A 22,545-nucleotide genomic window follows, 5' to 3' on the forward strand; every position below is an offset into this window, starting at 1 on the left:
GCATAGTTCAAGTTCTGAGGCATTTTTTAATGAGGAGAGTTATTTTCAGGATAATGATTTGGTGCATGCAGTTGACATCAGTGGTCGAGCTTATGAAGTGAAGGATGGTTGTCCAGTTGAAAAAGAAAAACTTGTGACAACAGAGACAGAAGAGGCGCTAAGTGATGAGGTTTTAGGAAGACGTCCTAAGGCTCCTGTGTACATTTGGAAGTGTAGTTCTATTTGCAGTGTGCGACAGGTTTCCATCAATTTGCTTTGTGATTTTATACGGACATTTAATAAGAAAAGTTTGAAGCAGAAAATGAAGTTGTTGCAAGATTTAGATCCTTGCAGAGTGAGACAAATAACAGGTTTGCGTGGTCATTCACTGGCTTGTCTTTCCAGGAGAGTATGCCAGAGTGTTTTTCATCATTTCAGGATGCTAGCAGTGCATCATAATAAAGTGAGAAAATTAGTGAGAATGTTGTATTATGCAAAGAGTCCAGCAATTATGCTTAAACAATTATGTGCTGCTCTTTTGCATGGTTCTGAAATAGATGTGAAGAATATTTGTGAAGAAATTGAGTTTTGTTACTTTAGTAGTAAAGATGAGAATGTTCAAATTGACCCTGAAGTAGAGAGTAATGTGGAAGATAATGTACAGGTTTACAGTACAGATAATTTTCAGAAGGAAATTGCCACGTTTCAGATGAAATCAAGTGAGAGGCCTAATTTCACTTGTGTTTGTTGTCGACGTACTTATTATAAGAATCAGACTAAGGTAGTGGATTTATATGCAAAAAGTGAAAGGGAAAATAATAGTGAATGGAAGGATTTTGCCACATACTTGATGGTAGAAAATTATTTTGATTTGGGATCGGATCAACGTGTGTGTACTTATTGTTGTAATAAATTAAACCAAAACCAGATGCCTGCTAGGGCAGTTCATAATAATCTTGAATTGGTTGAGATTCCTTCTGAATTGAAGGATTTAAATACTTATGAATCTATTTTGATTCAAAGTATTCATCCCTTTCAGGCTATTGTAAGAATGGAGCCAAAGACAGGGAAGTTGCCTCCAGCAGATTTACAGAGAGGATTAAAGGGAAGAGTTGTTTATTTGCCTTTAGATTTGAATAAAAACATTAACACAATTGGAGTAGAAGAAGTGGAAGAGGAACCTCTGGTTATCTTGGTTAATGGGGTTCCGACAAAGAATAAGAAAATATGGCAAGATTTAGTGGATGTTAGGAAAGTCAAAAAGGCAACAGTGTATTTGAAGAAAAATAATAAGTATTATAAGAATGTGTATGTTGCAGAAGAGGAAGTAAGTGATGAAGAGGATAGCGATTTGTGTGCTGGGCAAATTGAGAAAGTAGAGGCCTCTAAAAGTGAAGAAATATATGAACATTATAGTGTTCATCCATTGCATTCCAAGGAAGTCATGGGGAATGCTATTGAGTTGTTTCAAATGAAACAAGCCAAAGGGAGTCCCATTAGTGTTTGGGAGGAAAGTTTGGAAGCTCGGTGTTTCCCACAGCTATTTCCCACAGGTCGAGGAGGAAGATATGATGAGCGATCTCATCAAATTCCTGCATCTGAATACCGGACTTTACGATTGTATGGAGAAGATCCTAGGTTTCGTCAATGCATTCCCTATTTGTTTCATCTCCTGTTTGAAAGCGATCTGTCTGGACTGTCATATGCAGTGAACCACATCTTGAAAAGTGGTATACAGATGCGAAATATCTCGGCAAGAGACTTTATGCATAAAGTTAATGTCCAAGATAGTATTTTGGATTCTCACTTAATTAATCTCATGGCGTGTCAGCGTGGTACTAATGAGTATTGGTATCGTCGTCATGGTGATTTAAAATGTATGCTGAGGAACTTAGGAACTCCGACATGGTTCCTCACTCTGAGCTGTGCCGAGTATGGCTGGGAAGACTTACTTGAATTTCTACGAGAAGCAAATGGAAATATTGAAAACATTGAATTCAAGACACCTGGAGAACTGTGTTCTTTGGATCCTGTGAATGTATGCAGGTACTTCAATCATAAATTTGAAGCTATGATGTCTTTCATCACAAATAAGAATCCACCTCTTGGAGAGGTGTTGGATTTCTTTTGGAGAAAGGAGTACCAAGCAAGAGGTGCTCCTCATATACATATGTTGTTGTGGATCAAGGATGCTCCTAAATTTGGAACAGATCCCGATGACTTAGTGATGAATTTCATAGAACAGTATTCTACGTGTGCTGTTCCAAATGCAACGGAGAAGAAAAGCTTAAGAGAACAAGTTCTACGTTTCCAAAGCCATCGTTGTGGAAAGTATTGTCGTCGTAAATTCAGAAACAAGGACAAGTTCTACACCAAATGTCGTTTCAACTTTCCACGGCCGGTGATTTCTAAAGGAAAAGTGAACAGTTTGATGTCTTCACTACGACATAATGTGACGAGGAAATCACCCAAAAATACATACAATTTGAAAAGGAACGAAGAGTCCAAGTACATCAATGACTACAACCCAGTGATTTTGTCCATGTGGAATGCTAACATGGATATACAGTTTGTGGGTGACAACTGCATGGCTGTGGCTCGGTATGTGACATCTTACATCACCAAGAAAGAAAAGACAGAACTGAAGGATATGTGGGAGGACATATCCCATGAAAAGAGCCTCAGCAAGAAGTTGTATAGTTTCAGTCTGAAGATGTTGTCGCATCGAGAAATCGGAGCTTACGAATGTTCAGATCGATTGTCTTCAGCAAGTCTCTATGCCAAATCTAGGAGTATCGTTTGGGCGAGTCTTGGTCTTGCTGCAACGCGAAATCGAGTTCTAAAACCTGTCCGGGAAATTGAGTATTTGGCGGAAAAGGAGCCAAACAGTACCGACATTTTGAAGACCAACATGTTGGATACATATTATCCAAATCGAAGCAGTCACCTTGAGAATGTTTGTCTATATGAGGTTCTCCAAAATTATATATTCAAGAGGAACATCAAAGAAGATATTGAGAAAGGAGTGTATGCTGTAATTGGAAGTGAGGGATGCCTGGTCAAGCAAAGAAAATGCCAATTAGTAAACCATCGAAAATTGAGTGGTGAATCTCCAGAAAGAAAGGAGTTTTTCTATTTAGCACTTTTGCAACTTTTCAAGCCTTGGCGTGCAGAAGAGGAACTGCTTGGAGATTTCCTCTGTTACGAAGACTCTTTTAATGCAGCCAAGGAGTCCATAGAATGTCCTGCTTTTCCTAAATATCAAGAAATGCTAACTTTGGAAATTGAGCAGGAAGCAACGATTGCAGCCGAGATTGCCAGAGACAGTTCTCAGGACAGTCAGAGTTCTGTTTCATTGAGTCAAGATCCACTTGGAGGACCTATTATCGAAAATGAAGCTGCCACTGCTATGAATGAAGTGGAAAGAGCCATGGCACATGCTCAGGAGGATTCAGTTAACTTAGAAGACTTGGAAAAACAACTCAACGTTGAGCAGAGGAAAATATATGATGAAGTTACCAAGGAAATTGAGCACGGATTAAGTCATGAGAAGAAAGAGTGCTCATGTACGTCGTTGAAGCCTGTCCGACTGTACGTGAGTGGAGAAGCGGGAACTGGAAAGAGTTTCCTCATTAAAGCAATTTCTTGTTATTTGCAGGAAAGGACTAAGTCATCGCTGTCTTGTGTTGTCACCGCTCCTACTGGACTGGCAGCACATAACATTAAAGGTATTACTTTGCATCGTCTACTGATGCTGCCGGTGGAGCATGACAACAAATTACAATACAACAAGTTATCTGGAGATGCTTGCTGTGAAGTTTCAAGAGTCTTGAGGAAAATGAAACTACTTATCATTGACGAAGTAAGCATGGTTTCCAATGTCATGCTTGCCTTTGTGCATTTGAGAATGCAAGAAGTACTTAAAACTGAATATGATGTGTTATTTGGTGGCAAACACATCATTGTTTTCGGAGATCTTCTGCAGCTGACACCAGTAAAAGGTCAACCTGTGTTCAAAATACTCACACATGAAGATACCAGGAAGTGCCTAGGGAGCATTGGCAACGTCAATATATGGTTAAACTTCAATTATGCAGAACTGCATGAAAATATGCGTCAGGCAAAGGATGAAGATTACAAGAATATTCTACAAGATATTAGAATTGGAAAAGTGACCGAGCATGGGAGAGAAGCTTTAAATGCACGATTACTGTCAAATTTATATCCCAAACAAGAGATTGTGCCTGAGAATATTTTTCAGAAAATTACTGAGAAGAAGTCCGGGATATGTCTCATGCCAACTCTTGCAGAATGTGCCATCTTCAACAATAAAATGTTGAATTTAGAAAAGCAAGAGATTGTGAAACTTGAAGCTATCGACAAATTAGAGCACATGGGATCAACAATTATTTTGTCAGACAATTTGAAATCAAAATTGGATTCATTAGAGAAGACTATATCTAAAACAGCGGGTTTTGAAAAGACTTTGAATGTGTGTTTAAATTGCCGAATAATTTTGAGAAGGAATTTACATGTAGAAAGAGGTCTAGTAAATGGATCAATGGGTAATGTTGTTGATTTGGAGAAATACAAAAATAGAGATGGAATCGAATTTTTAAGAATTAAATTTGATGGCATTGAGGAAGTACAGCAAATTGGTCGTTGTTCTGCTAGGTTTTTGCTTGTTAAAGACTTATATGTTCGCCGTAAACAGTTTCCTGTTTGCTTGGCATATGCGGTGACAATCCATAAATCGCAAGGGTTAAGTGTAGACTGTGCATTGGTGAATATTGGCAGTTCTGTGTTCAAGGAGGGTATGGCATATGTGGCATTGTCACGAGTTAGAACTTTATCGGGATTGTACTTGATTGACTGTGATGTCACAAACATTTGTGCGGATCTAGATTGTGTTAAGGAATACAATAGGTTAAGAAGAGAGTATGCGCCACATTTGCCTCAATATCATTTGTTTGAGAAACGTGTGGTAGGCCAGAAACGTAGAAATATCAGTAATAGTAGGGAGGTTGTTGCAAAAAGACTAAAAGTCAATGAACCGAAAGTTGTTAGCAGAAAGAAAGTGGATTCTGTTGAAGATGTTGTCGGTTTTCAATTTGAAAACAGTTCTGGTGTCAACTGCTATGCAAATGTAGTGGTTAATGTTCTCTTTTCACTAGAGAGTTTAAAAGAACAGATTGTGTTCAATTCGGAGCAAAGTTTATGCTGCTTGTTGAATTCTGTGTTAGAGAAACGTAGCACTGATCGAACAAAAGTAGAAAGTGTGTCTGAAGTTCGTTATCTGTTAGATGAATGTTCAGGTCAAACAGACTTCTCTGAAAATAATCAGCAAGATTGTCAGGAGTTTTTAATGTATATGCTTGATGTATTGCAAGATGAGGGTGTAGATGTAGATCACCTGTTTGGGCTTTCTTATCAATGGCAGCATGACTGCGAGAACTGTATGGTATCAAGTACTACTAGTGTAGACTCAGAAAGATTTATATATTTAACTTTGCCAGACAGTAAATCAGTGTCCTTTAATAAGCTAGTAAATGCAGCGGATCACAACATGGAGTGTAGCCAATGTAAATGTGATATGATGTCAACATTATTTATACGTAGATATAGCCAGTATGTCATTTTAATGATCCAACGATGTAGGCCTGATGGATCAAAATTGTCAACTTTAATAAAAAAAATTGTGGCTTCTCAGCTGTCAATATCAGGGAGGACTTTTATAACTGTAGCAATTATCTATCATGAAGGTCCATCAACAACATCAGGACATTATACAGCTTACTTAAAGTCTGGAAACGGCTGGTCATTCTGTAATGATTCCGTTGTAACTTTCAAAAACAAATTGCCGTTTGACCTTAAAAATTCTTACCTGGTGTTTTTAAAACCAAAATTTTAAGTAGAGGGAATGTAAGTCTGCAATGCTGTCTAGATTAAACATCCAACTATATAAACCTGATGCAAGTAGGTCTGCTTCATAGTAAGCAGTATCAGTGTCATAGGAAAAGGAGAACATGAGTGACAAAGAAGAGTAAGATATTAGTAGTCCAGGATTGTGAAAATAATCTCAAATATTTTATTTTTGAAAGTTGCGAAAATAGAAAATGTCGGGATTTGATTGGAAGAAATATAAGACTTGCGAATCGCGGCAACATGATTTGGCCTAGTGGAAACATGTGATAGAATGAGAGAAGTTTTTTTTTCTATGTAACATATTTTACGTATCGATGGAGGTTTTCTTTCAGAAAGTGGCGGGCTGAAAATATTTATAGCACAACAGAGTGGATGCTGTTTATAGGAGATCATTCGACGTCATTGAAAGTAAGTCAATTTTAAGGAGTTTTGAAATCAGATTTCTTAGGTTGTATGGGTTTTTTAAACACAGTCATTTTGATTGTGTTTTTTTTTCCCCGCTGTTACATGATGAATACCTTCAAGTCACTGATTTAAGTGAAATTTGATACATTCTGAGAACAGCAAAAATAAACCATTTAACATGTATAATTAATGTTATGGTTTTTGTACTTATGATATACATTTAGAAATGTGAGGTACATATGGGTAAGCTGAGTCTTCTGTAAGTGTCAATTTTAATGCTTACAGTGCTGTACTTCTGGGTACTGTTTTTTTTAAAAAAAAGAAAAGAGGCCTCACCTCAAAGAAAGCTCTTGAAAGCACACATCTTATTTGCATCCTAAAATAATCATTTTAAATGTTAGACACAATTTTATGATGGTTTCACATCTCTTTTGCGCTGTTATGGCATCACTATTGTGAGACATAAGCAATCCAAAAGAAGCATCATATTTCAAAATAGGCCTCATTTCATCAGCATGAAGATACTGTTTGTTGAAAATAAATATATTTAGGATTGTGTAGGGGTCGTAGAGAAGTAGAGGTTTCTATAAGTGTCAAAGTTGTTTAAAAAGTGTTTCTTCTTGAACCTTTTCCCTTCTTTTTTCTAATTTTTAAATACGTTTTAATATTTTTGGAAATGTTTGTTCTCTCTTTTACAGATTGACTGTATGAAAAATTTTCTTTAAAAATTAACAAGAATTATAAGGTAAATGTTTTCTACTTTTTTAATCTGCATTCCACTGCTGATGATGTCACTGACTATGTTATGAATGATGTAATAATTGGGCATATCTGTTATCTCGTTAAAAAAACGAACAGTAAGTTTAAGGATAGGAAACAGACAGTTATGTTACAAAAAAGACAGCTATAGGACGTAAACAAAAAAAACTGTTACTCGCAATCCACTGCTGATGATGTCACTGACTATGTGAAAAATAGTGTAATATATGACATGATCAGAAGTGAATTGCGGGTCACAGTATCTTTTCTTTACTCCCTATAGCTATCTTTATAGTAACATAGCTGTCTGTTTTCTTTCCTTATACTTACTGTTCCTTTTTTTAAAAAAAAATGTTGGGTGCGCTCAAAGTTCGCGTACCGGAGTGCGAACTGGGAGCGAACTAATAGAAATAGAGCTTGGCAGAGTTCAAAGAATTCTACCAATTTTTTTTAATAATGGGGAGGTAGTTCTGAAAAGAACTTTTTTTTTGTTTTTGTTGTTTTAAATTTTTTTTATTAGTTTTCTGAACATTTTTTAAATTTTTTTGTTTTCTTCTGAACATTTTGTAATTTTTTTTATTTTTTGGGGGGAGGGGGGGAAACAAAAATGATTCATCGAAGAGGGCTCAACAGGAGCAACAAAAAAAAGAAGAATTTATTTTTGGGGGCGTTTTGGACATACATGATTTTTGATGGCTCTAATGATAAGAGTTATACTACTTTCGCGGTAGCATAATGTTTGATTGCACCTCACACAAACTTGTTTGACTTCCCCCATGTGCATTTGAATATTTGGGATCAGCTCCCTTGCTTCAGGTCCCGTAACTTCTGGCACAACCGATCTTCTGGCTATTGCTGGTGAATTCTGTTGTTCGTCTCGAAGCTGAGCTGCACTGTAGTTATTTGGGTGCCACCTGCTCATGTGTCTGTGCATAGTGAAATTCCCATAACTATATTTTTTATCCGTGCCTCTAGAAAGACGTTCTTCACAGATTCGGCAAAAGACATACCTGGCGTTCACTTTCTTTTGCCCTGGTGGAAGTTTGAAAAATTGCCAAATGAAATTTTCCTTCCTGTTGTATCTCCTGGGCTCCTCAGGCAAATATTCAGACTCTTCCTCCTCTTCCCGCTCTTCCTCTTCTTGAAAGATTGGTTGAGTTGGTGGTCCTTTCTTTCCATGAGGAGGTGGAGGTGGTGGTGGGGGAACACTACCAGAAGCAACAACAGAAGCCATTTCCCTGGATTGTACAAAGGTCTTTCTCTCATCAAGATGAAAGTCAGAGTGAGGAAAGAAGGAGGGGTTTTCATCATTTGGGAAAAGCCAAAGTTCTAAACCAATGAAAAGTGTTAATTTTAGATCACATGACCTAGTATTACATCATTAGGAAACCAAAAGTGAAATGAACTAATGAAAAGTGTTATTATCGAGTCACATGACCTGCTGTCTTTACGTTTCGCGCTTTGCGCCGCTATCCAATCCGCTTTCGAGTCCGCTAACTTGGCGCGTCGGAAAACGTATTACGCGACAACGCAAAACGTCATGATAACGTAACAGTCACGCTTAAGGAGCGATTACCGGCTCGCGCACCAAGTCGCGGCTTTGAATTCAGCTAACGGGAAGCTGACCAGTTCGCGGACTAGGAGCGGAACAATTTTTTTTAAAAAAAAAATGTATTAAAAACATGTACAATATATTTTATGATTTAAAGAAGAATACATTTTACAGATAGAAATATATGAGCTTTCAAAAAACCATTGAAATTCAATGAAAAAACCATAGGTTATACTCCATATATAGTTAGGAATTAGCATTTACAAAACCTTATTTTACTCGCATAAAACCATTGAAATTCCATATATAGTTAGATGCGCTAACTATATATCGCGCACCCGCAATCCACTGCTGATGATGTCACATATTACATCATTCATGACATGGTCAGTGACATCACTGATGACATCACTGATGACATCTCAAATGACATCTCAAATGACATCACTGATGACATCTCAAATGACATCACTGATGACATCACTGATAACATCTCATTTGACATGACTGATCACATCACTGATGATATCATGCATGTGATAATACGATGAACCTCTTCAGACTCTAATATAACCTTAGATACAATCAGTGTAAACAGACACTCACAGACTGCCACTCATTCATGGAGTTACTCAAACACCTAGTCAGTCATGCAAAGAATCAATCACACCTCCATTTCCTCAACTACACAGTTATACAAACTTTACTTATTCAAACATATACTAACACATATTTACTCTCTTATACAATCCCTGATACAAGTTCACAATGATCCATACAGCCACTCACACATTCACTGGCTCTTATGCACAATTATTTATATATGTCAACTCTCACATGTACTGTGTTTTACATATGTACTTACTTTGACATGTAGCACTGAGATATCCATTCACTCACCAATACACTCATGCACACAGTCAACCACCCATACAGCTGTTTCCACATGCACTTTTGAAACCATACATCTAGTGAATCAACTGCTCACACATCTATGCACAGAGTCACACACCTCCCAGCTACCCACACACACTCACTCAGTATCCCATACAAATACTTGGGCAACCAATCAATAACCCATATAGTTACTCATATAGCTACTTATCAACACATGGAACAGTTTACAGAACAACAGACATAATGATGCACAAATTGAGACAGTTTAGTCATTAACCCATGCACTCAGTGAGACACATTTAATCACTCACTCATATAGTCAGTCATGCACCTACTAAATCCTTCATCCAGACACTTATATATCCACTCATTCTTCAATATGTAAGAGATATTTTAACTTTACAGAAACATACAGTCACTGGATGATGTCATTTGAGATGTCATCAGTGATGTCATCAGTGATGTCACTGACCATGTCATGAATGATGTAATATGTGACATCATCAGCAGTGGATTGCGGGTGCGCGATATATAGTTAGCGCATCTAACTATATATGGAATTTCAATGGTTTTATGCGAGTAAAATAAGGTTTTGTAAATGCTAATTCCTAACTATATATGGAGTATAACCTATGGTTTTTTCATTGAATATATATATATATATATATATATATATATATATATATATATATATATATATATATATATATATATATATATATATACGCATATATATATATATAGAGAGAGAGATATACATATATGTGGGTCACATATAGGATTGTGTTTCCGGGGTCCTGCACATTTGCAGGAATATTCTAGTGCTTATGAATTTGATGAGGATACCCCTGGAAGAGAATTAGGATTACAGGTAAGTATCTAATCCATAGGGTCTGGTGTTGGAGGTGTGAGGCACTGGGCTGAATGTACGAAAGTCCCAAAACAACTTTTTTGAAATATGTGGACCATGATTATATCTCACATGAACTATCCCCATAACTGTAACAGCAAAGCTTTCCTTCAGGTGATTGTTGAACTAGTCATCTACTATGAATCATCTTCTGAACGTGGTGTGGGTTTGAAGCTATGTACGATAGCCAACTCAAGCAGGCTGATCCATGATGTGGGGTGCCCTAAGGAAAAAATAAGCTACATCCTTACGACATTATCACTACCACCTGATATGGGTATGCAGCAAAGCCCATGTGGCCCAATTCTCTGGAACACAGATGCCATGTTCATGGTGTGATCTATCCATGAGCAATAAGAGAAAACTGGAAAAGCATGGCACTACAAAGCATTACCTGAAGGCTAAATTCTCATTGCCGTACCTTTTTCTAAACTTACCTAAGCCAAAAATCCATGCATTCCAACTAAATAATCTCATCCACACAGTGAGTTTACAAACCGTGAAACCGGTAGAAATGTACATAAAAATGAGGAGGATGAACACGGGCTATACATCTTATTAATCTACATTAGGGCAAGTTGATGTTTATTTCTCCTTTTTCAAATAACACCTTTTGAGAACATGCATGAAGGACAGTTGTTGCAGTCCCCTTCTTAACTGCCATTGCCAAGAAGCTCATTCATATTCAGATAATAATCCTGTATTTTTAAACTATCAACAGCAATCAAGTGTGCCTGCTGGACCCAAGTAGGCCTTACTTGAGAAAGGTTATTGTCTCATCACGAGACATCAGGTTTTCAATAATTTCAAAGCCCCCCCTCTTCCCCAATATGTTACAGCCCAGTATTTTGACAACTTAGCAGCAGCCTGCAGAATCTTCATTCAGGGTCAAGATTTGTTTTCCAAGTGGCCACTAGCAGGAACGCTGGTGATACAAAGATGAGGACTAACCCCAACTAGCCGGGGCATGAATAATTCTTGAGGAGGTTTAGTAGCAATGCCTACTGTGGTAGGATACTCCACCCTCTGAAACGCATTAGTCAAAACTCTATGCAAGACTGAAAAAGCAAACATTCTGAATCAGGAACTAGAGAGTGCTGCATTTTTGGGCAAATGGGCAGCTGTAAAACACATACATTTGGACTCAAACATGATGAAATGCCATACACTGCACACCTGACCATTCAGCGAGGTACATTTTCTCTTAGTAAACAAATATGCTTTTAATAAGGAGGCATTTTGTGTTTTAAGTGGACCATGCAGTGGAGGACGAAAGGGCAGCAAAGAATGCAAGGAAGCTAAGAGTCTCTGAAGAGAGCAGATCATGCTTAAGAGGGAACATCTTCTCCATCAGTGCTTTGTAAAGATCTAACAATATGACAAGAATTACATGAAAATAAAGAATAGGCACAGAAGGAAAAATTTGCATTCGCTAAAACTGTCACTTTTTATTTTAAACATCATGGAAACTGGAAGAGCTTCAAATGAACACCTACCTCTTGATGCCCGGTAACGACAGTGTTAAAATGGAGAAAAACATAAGATGAGATGAAATGGCACAAGTGAAGTTACAGAACAGGTGGTTGAGTGAGACACAGGGCAGCTTAACAGTGAGAGGGAGATGAGCTACAGACATTTGAAATACTATGACACCCAAGACTGCGCATGCCATCAGCCCCTGCACATTTGATACTCATGCATGCAGAGAGATTTCACAGGATAGCCTAGTGAGGGTCGGCAAGGAGTCTTGCAATCAGACTTGTGGAGTGGAGCCCGTAATCTCACATATGCATATGGTGAAAGTGAATTAAAAAGAAATAATATGAAGGTGTACCAGTGGAACAAGGAACAGAGGAGAGTGGTAAGTACAGAGAGGAGGAAGGGAAAATAAGAAAAGGGGAGGTATAGGTAAGATTTTGTAAAGAGGATGGATAAAGTGGAGGAGTGGAAGAGAAAGTCAAGGAGAGAGTGAGTAGAAGAAGGTAGAAGTAAGCACAGGTCAGTAGTCTAGTGAGAGAAGAGAAACCAAAAAATGCATAAAGAAAAAATGGGTATCCATAAATTATAGGGTTATGAGGACAGTGTGAAAAAGGTACACAGATTATCTGTCCAAATAATTAAACTAAGAGCTCCATTACCATTTGTTTGGGAATACCACATCCGTATTTTCCTCTTATAAACACTCATTATGGGTATAGGTAATTTTGTGATGCAGGAAAACTGCAGTACTCCAAGTTGTTATCCAAGGGTAACTCAGGAAATGGGGAATGAATGTGACAATTGGTGTTACAGCACATTATTCACATGGTAATTTACCCCCTTCTGGGCTATCTCTCACCTGGAAGTTTCAACAGTTTTGAGAAGCTAAAATGCCCATGATAGGAGAGAAACAGTTGGAATGCAGTACTGCAGCATGTCTTGTAATTCCGGATTCTTTGGATGAATCGTGAATTACTCAGCCTTTGGACAGAGGGCATATTTGGAAGGGGAAATTGTTTTATCTCCTAGACACTATCCATGTATAAACGTCTCACATCGAATGATATAACACATGACATTCTGTAAAAAGAGATGATATGACATGGAGGGAAAATCGACTAAATATAAAAAAAACAGCTACTTATCTGTAATGCTGGTGTTGCAGATTGACCTTAACTGTAATCCCACAATACCCCGTAATGAGATCAACAGGTTTTCTTCCTCTTTGTGTAATCATATCTCCACCACTACCCTTCTTTGGGGAAGGGGGAATGTCGTGTCAATCTAGAAGAATTTCTTTACGTACATAAAGGTGTCTTGTGAATGTTTGTTCTGAACACCAAGTGGCTGCCTTGCAGATGTCCTGTAGAAAGACATTGGCCATGAATGCTGATGTGGCCTTTTTACTGGTGTAAGTGCCATCCACCCCACCACCAGTGTTTTGCGTGCCATTAGATAACAGTGCTCAGTGGTCTGCATTATCCATCTTGCAATGGTATTCTTTGTCACTGCTGTGCCCAGCTATTGTGGCAAGTATCTACAAACAACTGTGGGGTTTTCTTGATGATCTGTGTTTCCCATTTCCTGAATGTTGTACAATACAGCCAGCCTACATTTAGGGTATGCAGTATTTTCCATGATGTGTTACTTGATTTCTGGAAGAAATAAAAGCAGGTTATGGCCTGATAAATATTGAATGGTGACACTACCTTTGGTAAGAGCTTAGAGTGTGATCTCATGATAACTTTATCCTTGCATATAGTTGGGTTCAGTACATCATTTGTAAAAAATGAAAAAAATAAAGAAGAAAAAAAAGTTTTAAAAAAAATAAGTGCCAGGGACCTCTTCAGGAGGCCACAGCAGTTTGCACTACTCACGGGCCCCACCAGCGCTGCCAATGAGAGTACCAACACACCTACTAACCCTCACACCTTTTCAAGTCCCCATGACACTTAGGGAGGGCTGCGCTTCTCAAGCAGCTCCCCCTGCACCTTTGGTGGTGACCCCGTTCTCCTGGGGCCACCACAACCTGAGAAAATGATGTTTTGACTTTGCAGGCCGGTCCTGGCCTGCAAGGTATTGTGGGAAGTCTAGCATTTTTGAGTAGAGGCACCCCCGTTGTGTTGGGGAAAGCCGTGATCCTCTGGTTGGCGGCTTTGCCGCATTCCGCTCTTCGTGGGGGGGGGGGGGAGCCTGGTCCCACCCGGACCCCCAGGGTATACTTCGCAGCTCAGGGAGCCCACCCCTCAGCTCTCCTCACGACGAGTGCTTCCTGCAGGGTGGGGAGCCCACCCGCGGCCGCTCTTTGTCCTGCGGGGCTCGGTCCCACCCGGGCCCCCGCATTGCGGCATCGTTACCGGGCAGCCCACCCCTGGCTGCCCCCGCCAGCTCCCCGATCGGCCAGCACTGTCGTGCTGCCACGGGAGCCGGCCTCTATGATCTAGTCTGCCCGCTCCGGCAGGCAGACACGCCGGATCCCGCTGTTGGGGCGGGGCCACCGGGGGAGTGTGTGAGCACTCCCCCCTTCTTCCTCACGGGGTCCTGGAGATGGGGTCCCGAACTCTCAAGCACTGTCCTGGGGAGCGCAATTGCGCTCTCCAACCTCTGCTCTTCTTCAGGGGCCAGGGTGGGCTCCTGGCCCCCTCACACACACCTTCACGAGGAGCGCAACATCGCTCCCCGGCTTGGCTTCGGGGCCCAGGGATGGGTTCCCGGGCCCCTCCAGTCCTCTTTGCGGGGGGCGCGATGGAGCTCCCTCGCCCTTACTTCTTTGGGGCCCGGGGATGGTGTCCCGGGCACCTGGGGACCTTTTTGTGGGGGCACGACGGCGCTCCCCCGCCCCCCCCCTTCACATCACCGGGAGCCAGGGTGGGCTCTTGGCCCCCTTCTAGCAGCTTCATGGGGGAGTCTGCTTCCTCCTGGGGCAGCCCCTGGGACCTAACCCACACCGGCAGCGGAGCCCCACGTGCTTCGTTGTCTATTTTCTTAGGGGTCAAATGTGGCCTACCTTCCAGGTGCCACATCTTAGCACCTGGGGGTCCAATCTGCCCCATTTCCACGTCTTCCTGCTCCTGGTGGTGCCCCCCACCCCCCCCCCCTCCCAAAGCCACTGGGAGCACTCTCCTTCGTCCTCCTGGCCTCCAAGAGGGTGCATTCTGCAGGGAGCGGTATTCACTGGCTCCCTGGACCAGCCTTTCACCTGGCTCTCCTCCTGGGCCTCTCTTCTCCCTTCGCAGAGGACCCTGCTTCTGCGCACCGGTCCTAGGCTCTTCTTCTGGCGCGGTTAGGGCACTGGGTGGCAGTCAGGGGGTCTCTCCTTCCAACTGCCCATTGCCAGGCTCCAGCACCATCCGCCTCAGCAGACCACTGTTCGTCCTATCAAAAAGCGACACATCACGTCCCTACCCCTGCTTCCTCCTTCTTGTCCAGCCTCTGGGTTTGTTCAAAATGGCATTGTCCAGGGTCTCTGGCCACATGGTTTCTGAACAAGCCTTTCCCCCCTCGCTGCATTCCATCCTTGGTGCAGCCTTGTACCTGGCACCCAGTGACGGCTGCTGATGTATGAGCCTGTAGCCCCACCAATCTTCTCTTCGTGGAGAGGAGGCCTTAGCTTGTGGAAGAAAGGTTATCAATCCATCTAGCTGAGGTCAGCCCTCAGCCAGGGTCTGGTTATGGCTGGTTCTGAGGAATATGTCACTCCTGGATGACCCAAAAGCAGTACAAATATGACTTTGGACGCTGCAGAATACTCCTTTTCACATCCATTACAGTGGTTTTTAGTGTGTGTCTGGAATCTGTAGGCCTTTTGATAGTTACTTTAGCCCATAGGCTCCACATCCCCATAGGGGAAAATTAACCCCTTCGCTGCTCATGACAAGCTCAGCTTGTCATGAGGCGCGGTTGAGCTGTGCTTATGAAGAGCGGAGCTCGTCATGAATAAAGGGAACTCTGGGAATCCAGCACCGGGGGGGGGGGGGGGGGGGGGGGGGGGGGGTGTCACCGCTAGCAGCCAAGGTGTTAAGTAAAAACAGTAAAACACACCAACTTTCCCTGGCATGTTTCTTCCCAGTGTATAAAGCCTATTCCTTGTCACCACCCCATTCTGCATAAGTCCTGCCGCCCCAGTCTATCTGAACCTGCTCCTTGGCTGCACACGCTAGGAATCTCCTCTGCGGAGCCCTTACACGTGGGCACACGCATGTACACATGTGTCTGTATGAAACCAGCCCGGTGTCCCTTACTCCAGCTGCTGCGCAGTGGCCTGGTCAAGCCAGGGGGACACAAGTAAAATCCCCACGCAGTCTCTTACATCCTGAGTTCACTGTGGGTGAGTCCCAACTTATGAGGCTCCCCCACAGTAAAGGCTCAACAATTAGGGGCTCAAAAAGAAAGATATCCAGGCGGCCCATAGTGTCAGAACCACCTTCTAACAGCTTGAGAAAATGTTTGGTGTCCTGCACCCCGTTGAAGTACCAGGGTCACAGTATGGCTAGCAATGCCATAGGTTGCAGTATTAAATGATAAAATTGAAGTTGAAAATGCTCATAATGGGTCAATCTGTGTGGTGTTCTACGTGTGAGATGCAGACAGTGTGACCAGGGACTGGGAAGATTGTTTTGTTACCTTGTAAGCCTTCAGAAAGTACTCAAAGAGAAGCAGTGATGTATGCAACAAAAGCTCTTACTGCAACCACGTATTGCGTGTTGAAAGCTTTAGATCTGAAATAACCTTAATCTGTGTATCATGGGTTCTATTCTCAGAAGTCCAAAGTATCTGTACAGTGAGCAAAGCAAATGGATTGAGGTAATGTAACACTGCACTCATCTCTGTCCGAGTAAGCACCAACTCGGCAAAAGGCATGCCCACTTACTGCAGGTCTCTTCGTCAGAGTTGTCACCACAGTCATTGTCATAGTCGCACTGCCATCGACCTGGCACACAACGGTTGTTCTTACAGCGGAACTGGTAAGGTTCACAGGTGCGCTCATCTGGAACAAAACAATGGTCTTGCAAAATCAATAGTTACTCACATGGAGAGGTTACTAACCAATAAAATGGGATCCTTAAAAAGTAACTACAAATAAGTATATGGCTCTATTCATATCATATATAATGAATGAACCAGAACACTTACTGTACACAAAATATTGTACCACTGTGCTAAGTAATTATGCCACAGAAGATGCTCTGGCTCACTGGCTATAATGACAAAGTATGGTTTTTCAATAATGGAGGAAGTTAATTAGCAACAATATGATACTATTGAACATATTTAATCAACATTCCAACTGCTCAAAGCTTTAATATATTAATACATCCAAAGCAACAAGGGAACAGCCAACCTATACAAAAACTCCCCAGGTTTTGTAATGCACCTCACTCCTTATACAATCTCCCCAATAGTTTAAACTGAACAAAGAGCCTTATGCTCACAACGTGTGCAACTCCACTGCCCCTGCCGTTCCTCTGGGGCGGTTAGAACAACCAAAATACACTTTATCAACTGTAGGTTGCACCACCTTACAGAAACCTCCATAAGGAATGCGTTAATTACCTGTAACTGCAGTTATCCAGTATTAGTATCTTCAATAGATTTACATGTCTGAATCATTCCCCGTCGTCGGGATGGGAGTCCCCAGTACATACATAAAGTAATGTCTCAGACATATATACATAGTAATAGGCCAAGGGCCTCTCATTAGTAACATATCCATGTCCTTTTGTAAAAAGGACCAAACTTTGGAGAAGAACCAATCAGCTATCACCACCCTCTGGAACCTTCCTGGAAGGAGATCTAGTCCCTCAGATTTTCGTAAGCACAGTGCTAAGTAGTTGTTTACTGAGAGAACTAAAGTGAGCCCTTCCAGGGGAGGTGGGTGGGTTGCATGTGAATCTATGAAAGATACCAATACTGGATAACTGCAGTTACAGGTAAGTAACGCATTCCTTATCCAGTATTAGGGTATCTTTCATAGATTCACATGCCTGAATCAGAGTAGTAAGCAATGATGAGCACATTTCGGATGGTACAGTATGAAAATCACCAGATAATAACATATCAAAGTGAAACATAGAAGGTACCAATAATGCAAGACAGATAATAGAAATGAATATCAGAGAGAAATGTGCATGTATACAAGAGGATGGCAGGATGAAGAGAAAGGCCCACATCTAATGAAATAGATGACGGAGCACTGCTTGTCCCATTGCTGCATCCTTCATGAGCTCTGTATCCAAGCAGTAATGCTTGGTAAACGTATGCGGCGTCTTCCATGTTACCGCTCTGCGGATGTCTGTAATGGGCACTCCCGCAAAGAGCGCCAAGGAGATCGAGATCGCCCTAGTGGAATGGGCTCGAACCTTGGAATGCAGGGGTTGTCCTGCTTGCTGATGACAGACGGTAATAGCTGCAGAGATCCATCGAAAAAATACTCGGTTTAGTTAGTGGAAGACCTTTCCTAGGTCGACTGAAAGCCACAAAGAGTTGGTTTGTTTTGCGAAATGTCTTAGTTTTGCCATTGTAGAATTTAAGGCAGCGTTTAAGATCGAGGGAATAGAGAGTCCTTTCTGCTACCGTTTGAAGATTTGGAAAGAATGGGCTCATTGAGGTGAAAGTCAGCCGGGACCTTGGGCACAAACTTAGGATTTGTCCTCAGTATTACCCTGTCGTGTTTGAATTGAAGGAAAGTGTCTTGAATTGAGAATGCCTGAAGTTCACTTACTCACCTCGCCAAAGTAAGACCCAGTAGGAGTGCCGTTTTCCAGCAAAGATACTTAAGATCAGCTCTGTGTATCGGCTCAAAGGGGTGTTTCATAAGCTGAGAAAGAACTGTGTTAAGTTGCCAAGTAGGAGGTAAAGTCTTCACAGGAGGGAACGTCCTGAATAGGCCTTTAAGAAACTGTTTAATTAACCTACTAAATCAAAAAGAAGGGTCTGCAGAGGATCTTCTGAAACGGGATATTACTGCCAGGTGAACTTTAATGGAAGCATGTGCAAGACCTGAATTCGCCAGATGGATAGGGTAAGGCAATATTTGTTCTGGAGAAGATGAAAGAGGGTGTATTGATTCGCACCAGATGCAGAACCTCTGCCATTTTAGGGAATATGTTTTGTTGGTACTGTCAGCTTGAGCCCGAGCTAGAACTGCCCTACAGTCCAAAGGAATGTCTAGGCCATGGAATTCTCTGAACTCAGGAGCCAAGCCGATAATTTGAGTAATGCTGGATCCGGATGTTGGACTTGCTGCTGACTCATTGTGAGAAGAGAGGGAAACGGCTTCAATGGGATCGGCGGTTCCAGTGACAGGAGATGAAGCTCAGTGAACCAGTGCTGGCGCGGCCATACTGGAGCTATCACAATGAGAGTGCAATGTTCTGCTTTCAACTTCCTGAGAACCCTGGGAATCAGGGGAAATGGAGGAAAGGCATACGCAAAGAAGTTGAACCATGCGATCGAAAAGGCATTCCCTAGAGATCCCTTTTGGGGACGCCAGCTTGCGTAGTGTTGGCATTTGGCGTTCTGCTTGGTAGCGAATAGGTCCAGGTAAGGGGTGCCCCATTGGGAGAAAATGCGGTTGAGAGTCCGATGATTCAACTCCCACTCGTGGCACATTGTCCGTTGTCTGCTTAGTGAGTCTGCGAGGACATTGTCTGTTCCTGGGACGTACTCTGCCTGAAGGGAAATGTTGTTAAGAAGCAACCAATTCCAGATTTTCTGCGATTCGTGAGATAGTGTCAGAGAACAGGTTCCACCCTGTTTGTTTAAATAGTGCATTGTCGTGGTATTGTCTGTCCGCACAAGCACCAGGGAATTTTTGATTCGTGGGAGGAATTCCAGGAGAGCTAGGTAGACAGCTCGCAGCTCGAGGAGATTTATGTGAAGCTCCTGCTCGGAAGGGGACGACCGTCGGCATATCCGGAGCTCCTGGAGGAAAGCTCCCCAACCTTCCAGGGACGCATCTGTTGTGACGATATGCGGAGAAGCTGGAAGCAAGAAAGGCAAGACTTGCAAAAGGTTTTGAGGGCGAATCCACCACTTTAGAGCCTGGATTATGTGAGAGGTAATTCGGATGACACCGTCGAATGACCCTGTACATTGGACCCATTGAGCTGACAGTGCTTCTTGGAGAGGGCGCATGTGAAGGCAACAGTGCGGAACCAGTAGGATGCAGGAAGACATCATCCCGAGTAGAGATTTGAAGAGGCGCACTGTGAGAGACTTTTTGGATTTTATGCGAGTTGCCAAGGAAACAAGCCTGTCTCACCGCTCCTGTGAGGGAAAAGCTTTCTTCTGGGTTGTGTTGAGAATAGCGCCCAGGAAAGGAATACGTTGGGAAGGTCAGAGGGTGGACTTGTCCTGATTGAGAGCGAGTCCCAAACGGTCGAAAAGCAGAAGACAGGCATTGGAAGACCTGGTCATGCCTTCTAGAGAGGGTGCTTTGACGAGCCTGTCATGTAGATACGGAAAAACTTGATGGTGTTGCTGCCTGAGATATGCAGCCACTGGAGACCGGCATTTCGTAAAAATGTGTGGGTCTGACTTGAGTCCGAAGGGCAGGACCCAAAATTGGACGTGTCTGCCCGCCACAGCCAACCTCAGGAACATTTTGTGATTCCGGTGGATTGGGACGTGAAAATAGGCGTCCTGAAGGTCTAAGGACACCATGTAGTCATTTGCGTTGAGAAGTTGTAGCACCTCTTGAATAGAAACAGTGCAAAACCACTGTTTCTTTAGAAATTTGTTAAGACTTCTCAAGTCAAGTAAAGGTCTCCATTTCTTCACCTTTTTACGCACCAGGAAAAAGCGGGAGTGGAACCCCTTCCCCAGTTGACCAGGAGGAACTTTTTCTATAGCTCCCTTCCAGAGCATTAGTGAAAGCTCCAAGAGTAGAAGACGCAGGTTCTTGTGGAGCATAGGACTAGGAGGTGTTTGAGGAGGAATTTTGATGAACTCCGAGAGTCCAAACTGAACCAGCTGGAGGACCCAGCAATCTGTTATCTTTTTCCAGCTGTGCAGGAAATGAGAAATTCTTCCTCCAACTCTGGAGGGTCAAAAGGAAGTGGAGACCTGTGGCGGTGAAAAGTCATTGTCGCCGAGTGGGGTCTTTCTGTCGACCCCCTTTTCCTCGAAAGGAGGACTTAGTGTAAGACGACTGTTGTTGCTGTTGACGCTGCTGGTACTGTGGTTGATGTTGATTTGAGGAGTAGAAGGAACGGTAGTGCTGGTAGTCTCCTCTCGTAGAAGACTGTCCCCTTCCTCTTGAGTCACAAAAAGGAGGGTTTTTGAACTGAAGGGTACCCAAAGCCCTAGCCGTATCGGTATCCTTTTTTATGCCCTGAAGAGCGTCATCAATGTGTGTGCCGAAGAGAAGCTGGCCGTCATAGGGCATGTTAAGGACTTTCGTCTGTATCTCCGGACGGAATGCCGTTGCCTTTAGCCAACCTTGGCGTCGTAGAACCGCAGCGCCCGCCAGTTGGCGAAAACAAGTAGATGCGATATCCATCGCGCAATCGATGATCTCGGACGCTGAGCGTTCGCCGTCTAGCAAGATCTTCTTTGCTTCTTTTGACTCTTCCGGCAAGGCCCCGAGATATGGGGCAATGTCTGCCCACATTTGTAGATTATAACGTCCCAACAGTGCCAAAGAGTTGGAAGCGCGCACTGTTAATGCTGACATGGACGAAAACCGTTTCCAGATGTTATCCAGCCGCCTCCCATCCTTATCTGGAGGGGCAGTTAGTGGTGCAGAAGGATTTTTAGATGTTCGCTGAGCAACCTGTGTTATAACAGAGTCAGGTTTGCGGTGTCCGGTCAGGCAAGCTGGAGCGGTGTCCGGAGCCCTGTATTTTTTTCCGGTCTAGGTAGCATCGGGGGTAGAGAAGAATGGTTTTGCATAATCTTCACACCCTGGTCCCATATGTAGTCGATAATAAGTATAGACCTGACAGACTTTTTGAAAGGTTGCTTGAAGTCATAAAGGAAGCAATCCTGTTGGTGGGAAGGCATAGGTATTTCAAAACGCTGTGCCGCTCTATCAAGGATGTTAAGGAAACCCTCGATATCCTCAGGAGGCGAGTCAGCCTGAGTAGGCACCGGGGATGCTGGACAGGGAATTACATAATCATCCCACTCATCATGTGTCGATTGGGAATCTTGAAGTTCCCCTTCCTCATGTTGTTCGTCCTCTTCATCATCCGAGGAAGATGGGGGTTGTGAAGTGGAAGGGCCAGTGGAAGGGCCGGGTTGTAAAATCAGAGGTGACGGCTGAGGTCTTGGCGGCGGAGAGGCCACCGGATGAGGTTGTTGCCGAAGTTGGAAACCTCTGTTTATAATCAGTTATGAGGAATTGAAGGTCGGAAACCAGGGACGCTGGTAGGCAAACCATAGGAGGTTGAAAGCGGTGGCACTCCTCGTGGTAATCCACCTGGTCCTCCTGCTCATCATAGTCCGAACTATCGTGGTATTTGACGTGAAGTTCAGCTGGACTTGTAGCAGTTCTGAACATACTGCCACCATCAGAGTCTTCCTCCTCCAGGAGGTGAGCAGGTGGCAAAGGCTGGACCCGGCTTGGAGAAGTCAAGGCCGGTGTTCGGGTGCGTTTCGTAATCTTAAGGTGTACATACGCACTGTGCAGTTTAGG

General features: G+C 42.7%; 1 protein-coding gene across 2 annotated transcripts in view; it reads right to left on the reverse strand.

Moving 5' to 3' along the window:
- Positions 1 to 22,545, reverse strand: part of LRP1 (LDL receptor related protein 1) — a 1,437,817-nt gene that overhangs the window by 359,113 nt on the left and 1,056,159 nt on the right. For both annotated transcript variants that reach the window (XM_086966724.1, XM_086966716.1), the window contains exon 68: positions 16,777 to 16,893. In XM_086966724.1, the coding sequence (XP_086822850.1) occupies positions 16,777 to 16,893 (117 nt within the window). The remainder of the gene's footprint in view (positions 1 to 16,776; positions 16,894 to 22,545) is intronic.

The sequence above is a fragment of the Lissotriton vulgaris genome, chromosome 1_1 (assembly GCF_964263255.1).
Source record: "Lissotriton vulgaris chromosome 1_1, aLisVul1.2, whole genome shotgun sequence".
NCBI classification, from domain to species: Eukaryota; Metazoa; Chordata; class Amphibia; order Caudata; family Salamandridae; genus Lissotriton; species Lissotriton vulgaris.